This window comes from Corvus kubaryi, unplaced genomic scaffold (assembly GCF_017639235.1).
Source record: "Corvus kubaryi isolate FWS band 111438036 unplaced genomic scaffold, C.kubaryi_AGA036_p1.0 37385, whole genome shotgun sequence".
NCBI lineage: Eukaryota > Metazoa > Chordata > Aves > Passeriformes > Corvidae > Corvus > Corvus kubaryi.
In genome coordinates, this window is record NW_024581127.1 from 18,275,044 (window position 1) to 18,285,931 (window position 10,888).

The 10,888-nt window shown below is 39.7% G+C and overlaps 1 protein-coding gene across 1 annotated transcript; it reads right to left on the reverse strand.

Moving 5' to 3' along the window:
• Positions 1-2,542: 2,542 nt before the first annotated feature.
• On the reverse strand, positions 2,543-10,132 carry ABRA (actin binding Rho activating protein). The gene is made up of 2 exons (XM_042036058.1): positions 9,381-10,132; positions 2,543-5,170 (listed from the first exon to the last, which is right to left on the reverse strand). Exons 1-2 carry the CDS (start codon positions 10,130-10,132, stop codon positions 4,693-4,695), a joined length of 1,230 nt encoding a protein of 409 aa, XP_041891992.1. The 3' UTR covers positions 2,543-4,692.
• Between the last annotated feature and the right edge of the window lie 756 nt (positions 10,133-10,888).

Consider the following 10,888-nt stretch of genomic DNA (forward strand, 5'->3'; position numbering starts at 1 on the left):
AGCCCAGTGAGAAGCAATGGGAAGGAAATACATTGTCTTAACCATGTTGAAGAGGGAGAGGGGAAAACAAAAGTCTCAGTCTTGCTGACAAAACCATTAATTCAACTGCACAGTCTCTATCCTAAGCTCATATTGCAAATTAAGCATATTTTAGATTCTTACAGGCTGGTGTGAAAAATTTTATAAAGAATTATACTTTGCAGAATTAAATGAAAGCCCACAAAAATCTTCAGTAGCTGAATGTTTCCAAGTATTGGAGCAGTCTTGGAAAAGCAAATAGGAAGCAAAAAAGTGGAAATCAAGGATAGCGTTTAGTAAGCAGTACAGTAGCAGTCATGCTTGTAAAATATTAGTTAAGGAGTAGCAGGACATTTGATTTAAAGCATAAGTGACTGTGGCAACACCTAGTGAAGCAACTGGCTGTGTAAGGGATCTATAGAGAGCAGTGCATGTCTACTTATGAAAGACCATGAATTTTATCACCAGATGTTTAGTTAATTTCTGTGTGCCACACATAAAAAATTGTATAGATGAGATCAAAGGCACTGTCTTACTGTCCCTCCTGCCTTCAATTCATTATGCCTTTTCTGCAGTAGAATTCCTTTCCATCTCCCCTGGCAAGGTGATTGCAAAGAGTTGGGGTTTGCTGTATGCTGAAGGCTTATGAGACCCATTATCTGGAGTTCACTGCCAGAAGGCTGTGTCTCAGCATACAGTACTTGGATGGATTCACTGAGTAACTCGATGTTTTGTTTGGGTACCTGGGATCCAAACACGGGGTTCTTAAAGTATCATCTTTTGGCTCTAAATCCTATCTGTGAGTTACTGCTTTTGTGTAACCTGCAAAAAGGTCATAATTTATGACATATGGCTTGTGCTTACATCTTCCTGCTCACCTGTTTATATTGCACTGCAATTATTTTTTTGTACAGGAATTAGAATGTCTGCATAAAACTTGCTCTTGGAAGATGAATAAAAACACTGACTAGTCCTTCAACTTCAAATAAAAAAATAATAATGTATTCTTCAGTATTTGAATCTTAAATCTCACTTTTATATTCTCCCTTCATAAAAGAACAGATGTCATCAGGGTATTTTACTGTTGTCTCTGCAGTTTGGAGCTCGGTTAAGGGAACAAACCTCTCCTCTTTCTCCACTTAAGAGTACATGCTACTGCAATGATACAGAGCTACACTGTGGTTCTGGAGCAGAGAGAGGAATTGTCCAGCCAAGGAAATGGTGTACACTTGGTGTAGTATGTGCAAAACAAAGTGGTCCTGCTGGCTATCTCACTGCAGAAGTGCCAGTGCCAGCTCTGCTTTCTGCTGTCCTGCTTACCTGACAAGCTTCGTAATTGTAGTTTGTTTTCTGTTGTGATCATTACACTGCTAATAGTACACATGCTGTTGAATGCTAAACTGCTTTGTGCCCTGAGGTGTCAGCAGTGGCTTTAGTTGAGATGTTGGGGTGGTGCAATGTGTTGGACTAGGGCTTGCCAGTATTTGTTCTGTGATCAGTGATGATTGAACACATCCACAAATGTTATGCTGTTCACTACAGCAAATTTTATTTCAATAGCCTTCCCCTGTTTTAAAAATGGGCTGTGTTACTGAACCTTGGCTGCACAGAAGCATTTTTAAAGAAGGAATTATTGCTGTGGAGGAGGGAGCTGATTTCTGCTGGGTGGGATACATGTCCAGTGAACATCCACTCGCTTCAAGCCACTGCAGCAACTGTGGTAAGACTTTGAAAAATACAAAGGTGTAAACATCAAATTTATTTCTTCTGATGCAAGTTCTATGCTGTCACTTAAGCTTGATAGCTGTGTTAGAATATGAAAAATGTATGTAAGTTCCTACAGAAAAAGAGACAAGTTTTTCACTACCAAGGATGTGCAAAAGCAACACAAGCCTTAGACAGGAGAGTGCAGGAGCGCTGTTTCAAGTAAAACATTTTGGGGGTGAATACAGTATTTAAGAAAATAATGTGCAACTTTAAGCTACCATGAGACTACCTGAGAGTTGCTCATTGTCTAAAAGGTTAAGGATTTTATTTTCAAATCAAGTCAGAACTAGGAAAGCAGGTCTTAAATAAAAATTTACAGAGACTGCTTTAATCAAGCAGGTTTTGACCTTTATTATCTCTCTGCTTAGAATCTTTAAATTTGGCAGAGTTTGTGCTAGTTTCACGGGAATGTAACACAGTATACTAGTAGAGTTAGGCTGGGTAATTAATGGAGTACTTTTGTTTGGTTGGTTTTTAATGAGTTCAGATGTATTTTCTCCTACTTTTCATGGATAAACTTGTCACACAGCTTTATGTGAAAAAATGTTATAAAGTGTATAACCTACATGAAATGCTTCCATACACCATAACTTACATCAATATTTAATATTTCTCTTCGACAAAAAAGGTAAATTCTTCTCAGAAATTGGAAGGTTTTGCATGATACTGCCTACACAAAGGTAAATAGTGGAGGGTAGTTATGTCACGTGATTTTCTCATCCGATTGGAAATAAAATAGTTTGCGTGGAAGAATAGAAAAAGTTTAGGGTTTGGTTTATTTTGCATAGGTTTTAACATTGAGATGACTGAATGGGAGGCTTACGTTATCTGCAGTGAGCTATAGTTTGAAGAAGTATAGCAGTAATTACATTGTTACAGCTGCTGTTTCCTGTGGTAGGATGAGAATTCTCATGAGCAGAAATACGTAATTCACTTAACACTAACATGCCTTTAGTGCGTATTCTTTGCACAGGTATTTTGTGTAAGGTCTGTTGCCATGTGCCCTGAAATCTTTTTCTGGTGCATTGGACAGAGAAGCCTTCACAGGAAATATTTTAACAGCCTGTGAGAAGAAGAATGTGCTTACATTTTGAAGCAACTTACTGATATTTTAGTTCACAGAATATGTGCACGTATTTGTTTTCTAGTGTGTGGCAGAATAACCCAAGAAATAATTAAGGGTTTTATTTATAGTTCATGTATTCCTTTGACAACAAAATTTTGTCAAGACAATTTAGACAGCTTTAAAGGTCATTATATAAAGACATAATAAGCTAAGAATATGCAGATAAAAATTATATAAGTATTGCACTAAGATAGAAGTTTTGTAGTTCAGCTTGAGTAGTCTAAGACATCTCAAGAAAACATTAAATGAGCTTCACTGCTTCCATCTTACAATTAATTTTTTCTTCCTTAGAGTCACATAATATAACTATACCTAAAATACTAATGATTTACATAGAATAGATGTAGTAGTCAGTTCTTGTATCACTAAGTTATAAAACATTTTGTTTATTTGTACATTGGAGCTTCAAACTGGAGTACCTGTACTCAAAAGAGCATTATTTGTTTTATCAGAGAGACAAGATGTTCATAGACCTTTACTTCTGTAAGAAGATATTTGCTCTTTCAGTTTGAAAGAATCTTAAGGGGGAAAAGACCACTTCCTTTTTCATTATTTGCCCAGGCATCTGCTCTGAAACAAACGGTTTTCTTGTGAAATACACACATTTTACCAGGAGAGCTATTTTTACTGTAGTAGAGAAATAGTGGTCTCTCTAATCCTGTAAGCAGTGGAGACCTTACAGAGGTCTCAGAGTTGTCCTAGAAATATTAGTTCATTAGCATTTAGTCCTCTTCAGCATCATCTGGACTGAAATACATTGTTTCAGTAGCATTGAAATGGCAAATGCTGTAAAGTTAGGTCAGTATTTCTGTGTAATGCGGAGCAACATTTTACTCAAAGTTATGAGCACTGTTTCTCTCTTTTCTCACAGAGATACATTTCAATGGAAGTTGATGATTTTAGTCAACTTTTTTGCTGTATACAAAAGTACAAGTACCTGGCTAGTTTTTATATGATACATATTATTTTTCCCTGTACTTAAAGGAACAGTATCTGCGTAGATAATCAGATGCGACATTGCACAGTGTTGCATAGAAGGTGTTTTTTAGGTAGCTGTCTAATCAAAACTTTTTTATTCATTACATTCCAACCTCCATAAGTTTATGAAACTATCTAAAAAATTAGTTATATAAATACAATAAATATATAAAACCCCATTTATAAAAAGAAGGATTTTTACAAAATATGTAAGAGAAAGCTGGGTCAACAGTTGCCACAAGATAATACTGCAGTAGTAGTTGCATATCCTGCTTGTAACATGAACCAATGTGGTATCCTTGATTCTGTATTAAAATAAGATCATTTTACTTGTATATAAATAAATTAATTAGGAAATGCATGCACAAGACCATTTTGGTGATCAAAAACTTGGTCTGAGTCTATATTGTCATTCAGCTTCTGATCTGACATATTTCATATTCCTGATATGCCAGTTTAAATAGGCTGGGAATATCTTAATGTAAGAAGAAGTAGAAATTGGAAGTAATTTGTAGCTATTTATATTGCTATGGGCTTTTATCATCAGCTGCTTATATTCATATAGATTTTTCTCCTTATTTTTCATGTAGTAATTAACTTAATTGTCCTGCAAGCACTTCTGGTACAAAATGAAGTCCATTTGGATGCTTGGGTTATCATGCATTAGTTATAAATTACGTATTTCAAAAAATACTCTTTTCTATGTGGTGAACAGGGGAATCTTATATTCAATATGTGTAAATGCTAGTGGCAAGGGAGAAGGGGAGAAAAGTTTTCCAAAAGTTGTTCTGGTTATAGCCTACTTATTTTAATAAAGTAATTATGACATTATCATCCCTTCCTTGCCATAACATTTCTCCCTCAAAGTCCACCAGCCCGTGTTTCCTGGCTCTCATCAGAATCCCAACAACCTTATCTGAAATACGAACATATCTGTCGAAGAGTTCCCCAAAAGTGACTTGGATCTTGCCGTCGGGCCGTGGCCTAGCCATGGATTCAATGATGAAGCACATGTCCCTGATCTCCCGGTGGATGTGCTCCTCAGCTCTCTTGGCTCTCTCAGCGGTTTTGGTTCCTTCCTTGGGATGGCCGTATCCTTCATCTCCTTTGTGCAGGCGCGTGGACATGGCCAGCTCATGGTCAAACTCCTCGCTGAAGGGGTTCAGCTTCTGCGTTATGATGTGCTGGTCGGCCCATTCCTGCCACCTGTCCTTGAGGCTGCGCACGGCGCTGCATTTCCTGCGCGCCTTGCTGCGCGCCTCCTCGCCCAGCCGGCTGGCGCTGAAAGACACAGAGCACACCTGAGCTTTGCAGCTCCTCGTTTCCTGATGCACTTCTGCTGTTTATTGGTCTGCTGTAACTGGGTTACTGTGTTTTTTGAGATGAGCTGGAATCCACCAGGTGGCATGAGTTCACCATTTCTAAATTAGTTCTGTAGGGGCTGTTCGTCCACATTCAGTTTGCACTCAGAGGCAAGTTCCATGATCACAGCTTTATCCTGTCTACACTACCACCTTCCAGCCCCGATCTGAGCCTGTTTTAACAAACTTTTCCCCAGAATGACTTAATTCTGTAAGGGAGCAAAGCAGTATGTTGCTGATAACCTGCACTTTCTGTACCTTTCCCATTCCTGCCTGCCTGGCCAAGCCTGAAATGTGCCTGAGCTGAGGTTAGAGATGCTGATTGCTGTAAGTGTATGACCTGGCTGAAAACTAGAGGGTAGTGCCTAGAAAAATCTGTCCTCTGTAATAGATGTCAATGATTAAAGCAACAACAAAAAGCTAATCGAGTGCAGTAGCTCTGTCTATGCTTCTGCGTTTGAAGTATGGTTCTGAACAAATACTGAAGTCAAAAATTCACATTCCCATGGGTAGGGTAGAAGCCTTAAAGTGTCAAGGTCAAAGGATAAGGAAAGACCTTCAGAGTTTTTTTTTTTTCTTTCTTTCTTTCTGTGTGTGTGTAATAGTTCTGGATGATTGCAGGCAGACGCTCTTTCCTCTCGTGGCCAATCCCACATGTTGTGGGGGAGCTATAGATAGTCTGAGCTAGTCTTTGTGCTGTCCACGTCCTGTCTGTGTGTACGTACAGAACTCAGCTAGGGACTATGCTGTTCTGTGGCTGTGCCAAAGTAATTTGTTTTCTAGTATTTTTACTCCACAAAAGCTGCTCTGAGACCTCTCCAGCAATGTCAGCTGAATATTAACAGTAATGCTGGAGAATCAAGATACACTTAGAAAAACAGTACACAGGGCTGCAAAGTTGCAGAAAATTCTGTTCCCCTGCTGTTTGGACAGTCCTTTGTTTTCTACTAAGCTGGTTGAAATAGAGAATAGGAGTCATAGAGATGTCCCCAGTTCAGATCTGTGCACCAGAAAAATGCCAGTACTGGGCAGGGCTATGTTAGGGCAAGAATTGCAAACACTTAGTGCCAGGGATAGAAAAAGAACTGGGAGAGCTGCGCTACTTTATTACCTGTGGAGCTGCCCTAAGATTGGCTTAGCTGTATTGAGAAACTGTGTTTAAAAAACTCCAAAATACTCTTCCTTATCAATCTGGTGAAAAAACATCAAAAGAATTGAGCATACTGAGTTGCCAAGTAAGTGCACCTTTCTGTGGTGTGACACGGAGCATCCTGAGAGTAGGCAGTGTGTCTGTACCTGTGATTTTGTGTGTGTAAGTGATTTAACAGGTAGGTGTTGGCAGGAAAGCATTAAGATATACCAGTGGGATAAAGCTACACAATTTGGTTTCCCAACAATAAACTAAGTGCTCCTCTATATAAGCTATTGTCATACAGAGAAAGGGAAAGCTGTGATCCTTTGTCCCTTCGCCTGAATTGTGCCTTCGTTGCCCAGAGGAGCTGTGGGCACAGGTTATGCAAAGGAATTCGTCTCCTGAAGCTTATGGCTATTCCAAAGGCCTCAGAAACCCTGTGCAGCACAGTCTGAACTCCAGCTGAAGCTCAGATTGCTTCACCAGCTCTTCATGGGGGAAGGTATCAGTTAAGGCAGGGGGGGGAAAAAATCCTAAGTGAATCAAAATTGCCTCAAAGAACTGATGCCAGCAGTTTCAGTGGAGTTGATGAGATATCATCATGGAAGGCTTATCCCTCAGCCACAGCCAGCTGCTCCCCCTTCTCTCCAGGGACTATGACCTCTGAGAAAGTCCCAGAGCTTCAGTTCCCCAGGTTGAGTGGAGAGAAGAGGGGGAGTGACACAGCAGAAGGCTGTGAAATCTTTGTTGTCTGCTTTAATTTAACAGTCTAGAATGTATTCCCTCCTTTTTCTACTGAAACTAATTTTCCTTTCTAGCAGAATATTATTATCACCTTCCTCATCCAAATCATCTTCTTAGTGGTTGAGAAAACCACCGTCTTATCTATCCTTTTGCTTTTATCGTGCCTCATGTGGGCTTGAAAAAACCTACTTTTTTAATGCATCTTCTAATTTAACCATTTCTGGTGGCTGGAGTGCCATTTTTGCCATTGTTTAGCTTAATGATAAGTTAACAATGTGAGTTGTGTACACATAGAAGCATTTTTTCATGTTTCTACCGCACCTACACAAAGGATTGTGCATCCAAAGTGAAGTTTTGAACTTTCATCCACTGTAAGAAGTGCTTTACGTGTAACAATCAACTAAGTTAACCTGTTAACCAGAACAATCATCCTAAATGTGTTCTAGTTGCTAGATGCATTCTGACCTTCTAGGCAAATAATGTCCAGGTTGCATATTCACACTGATTCTGTCTGTAGGGGAAAGGTATGAATTCCTTTTAATGTTTGGAGTTTCATATCCCTTTGCTGCATGGCTTTTGCTCCTAAGCTGGAACAAAATAGTGTCTCTTATGCCAGTAGGAGTTAACAGGCCTTCTACCAAGGAAACAACCTTATTCCAGTAAGTGGTGCAGCTGGAAATAATGAAGGTGCTGATGTGAGGAAAACAAAATACTTGCACTGATGCTTTTTTCCTGGAACATAGAGAGGAAAATGGGAGATACTCTTTAATAACTGTGTACTTATGAAGTTTTTGAAGAAGATTAAACCACATTGAAAGGTTCGTAAAGGTAGCAGGCTGAAATATGATATTCTGAGGCTGTAAAATAATTTTAAAAAAGGAATAGTTAAATCCAGTCCTGATAGCAGCACTGTAAGTGCAGAAAATTATTTTTGTGTCCGATTTCAGTGGAAGAGAGAGCTCTAAGTAACACAGAGGGTGTTATTTCAATCATTTGGACCACAGTAAATATGGCTTATCAATCTTTTTTCTAGGTAGACATACAAAGGAAATGAAAGTTTAACAGAAGCTAGAAAGTTGGTCTTTTTCTACTGTAATATTTGAAACTGAGCAAATTGTTTTAATTGAAGTTGTTTACAGAAAAGTGCTGCAAATGTATCCTTTTTCCACTGTATATTTGGGATCTTTGGTTTGAGGTCCTAACTTCTGTGAAAGGACGGTGCACACAGTCCTTACCAAAAGCAGGTACCACAAACTTTCAAGCCCTACGTTACTGGAGAGCTTTTTTCACTTGGGCTGTTAACCATTTTCTTCTTACAGGAGCTGACTGCTCAGCTGTACAGCAAAGCATCATTCTAATCCCATCTGAATAGCTAAAATAGCTCTGGGGGTGTGTGTTCAGCTAGCTGTGCTAAAAGGTGCTGTATGTTGAAATCCATAACTGTGTTAGTCATGGTAGTGCTCATCAGTAGTGAGGTGTAAAACCAAAACAGGGGCCATGATACAGCCTGCCTGTCTGTCTGCAGAAAGATCACAAAGTCTGTTTTGGCATTTTCATCAGTTTTTCATCATTGGTGCTGATCCAGTTTTTCATTTCTGGAAAGGCAATTAAAATATGGTATGAACTTGGGGTCCAAGATACTGTGAAGGTTTCCTTTCTTTGAATTGGTGAATTCCAAATTCGTGGAAAGCTTCCAAAGAGAAGCAGTGAACCCAACTTTTGGTAAGAAGTACTTGGAAATAATTCCTGCAACATTAATTTGGGACACCCTCTGCAAATTGCTCCTGAGAATATTTACAATTTATACTAAGCAAAATAATGAATAAGTATTTGGAAATATTACTCGTCGAATATATTGATTTAGACAACGTTTGATGAAATAAATGAATAGCTGAGGGCTCTAGATGAGATAAAATTTGTGATTCTGAAATATGGACTGAAGTATTAAGAAGTAAGTAGTTATTTTGATGAACCAGTGTGAAAATTAAATATAATTAATATCTCCCAAATAGAACTTCCTGACTTTGTGTATTAGGTACATAGCATATAAAATCCTGGGCTGCAGTCTGATGTTGTTGACTAACTTAAACACAAAGTGATATGTGAAAGGTCTCCTGAATTTGGATTAATTTCTTCTGAGTCAAGAATAATAGTTTATCGTTGACCACTTCCTGCCATTTCCCCACCCATCTTCCTCATGGAAAGCTGTATCCCTCTGCCATTTGTGTTGATGTAATGAAGATTCTTTACTTACAGAGATGGTACAGGCCGTTTAATCCTCACAGCCGTCACTTGCCGGTCACTGTCTTCCTGCTCAAGCTTGTCCTCTGCTTCCCCATAGCCACTGTCCTGGGCATCCAGGCTGTCATCACGGCACTTAAGGAGCAGCTCTTCCTTGGCCCCATCTTTGTCCTCTTCTTCCATCTTCTCCCAGCCCTTGGTCAGCTCTGATACCACGTTTGAACACTTTCTCCTTATGGTTGAAGGTAATTTGCTGCTAAGAATTTTGTCAATAGCACTTGATTCTTCTTTGAGTTTGGTCATCTCGGAGCTGCTGTTGTTGTTCTCGTATCTTTCACTGAGGAGGCTGACATCACCCCCTCGTTCGTAGGCTTTGCTGACAACTGTTTTGGTCACCTCTTTGCTTTTAATGCTGAACATTTTGAGGGCTTCATCTGATTCCCTTGATTTTTTTTCAGCATCTCTTATTGTCACCCATTTCTTTGCTAAGGATTTTTCATCATCTTTTTCTTGGTCCCTCTTGACAGATGGAATTTGCCATTTTTGAAAGGAACTTTCTTGTACAGGCTGAACTGATGAGCTTTCTGCAGTGGGGACCCATCCAGAGGGCTCTTGCTCTTGCTTTATGTGGTGGTCAGATGCCCACTGCTGCCAACCTCGTGCCAAGCTGAAGACCTGGCTGGCCATTCGGATCTTGTGGACAGCCCTTTTCACAGGAGCAGTGCTCGGCTTTTCTTCAGGAGCCATGTTGCTGTCTGCTGCCATCCTGGCTTCTCCCCTTCTTATGCTCAGCACCTTCTGAATGGACTTCCTGAAGTGAATAATGCCCTCTGAAGAGGGCCACACAGATTTAAATAGAAGCAGGAGCAGTTGATGCCTGTGGAAAATATGTGAAACGCTTCTCTCAGAGATATAGTATCCTCACTGTTGCAGAGGTCTTTTTTTAAAACGTGGGGTTACATTTCATCACAGCAGATGAATGATGCATGACGTAAACAGCGTGACACAGACCTGCTCTGGAAATAGCAGGAAAGTAACAGGTCCTTTAGTCCCCCGCCCCAGGACTGCTGAATTCCCAGTTTGTTGACAAGGGTCTTGTTCTTTTGCAAATGCTGCACTTGGGTTAGAGATCCTGATCGCAGGGACTGAAAATGCTAAATGTGAAGTGTTGTCAGTTGCTAACAACTTCGGCCACAGTGGACACGCCTTATCGTCACAAGAAAATAGTGGTCCTTGTCATGGAGTGTGAAGCCAGAAGCAAGTTATAATTGAGACATTTTAGAGGTATTTCCTAAAAAGGTACTAGGTGACTTTTTCTTATTGCTTGTGTGTCTGAGGAAATCGCGGTTTGTTAATTTTTTGAAAGGTATTTATGTGTTCTCTTCCCATTCATTATCTATTAATGTCTCTCTCTTTAGAACATACCTTCAGGGGGGCCTGGGAACACTATCATGTTTAGTGTCAGCACTAAGGAGGAGGGAATCACTATGTCTGGTGATCAGTATAGTGAGTCTGACTTGA

What these genes read in the sequence shown, in the direction of transcription:
- ABRA (XM_042036058.1), bottom strand. Translation starts at nt 10,132, where the DNA reads ATGGCAGCAGACAGCAACATGGCTCCTGAAGAAAAGCCGAGCACTGCT. An exon ending in AAACGGCCTGTACCATCTCT is followed by an intron (nt 5,171 to 9,380) that starts GTAAGTAAAGAA and finishes TGTGTCTTTCAG; the next exon opens with CGCCAGCCGGCTGGGCGAGG.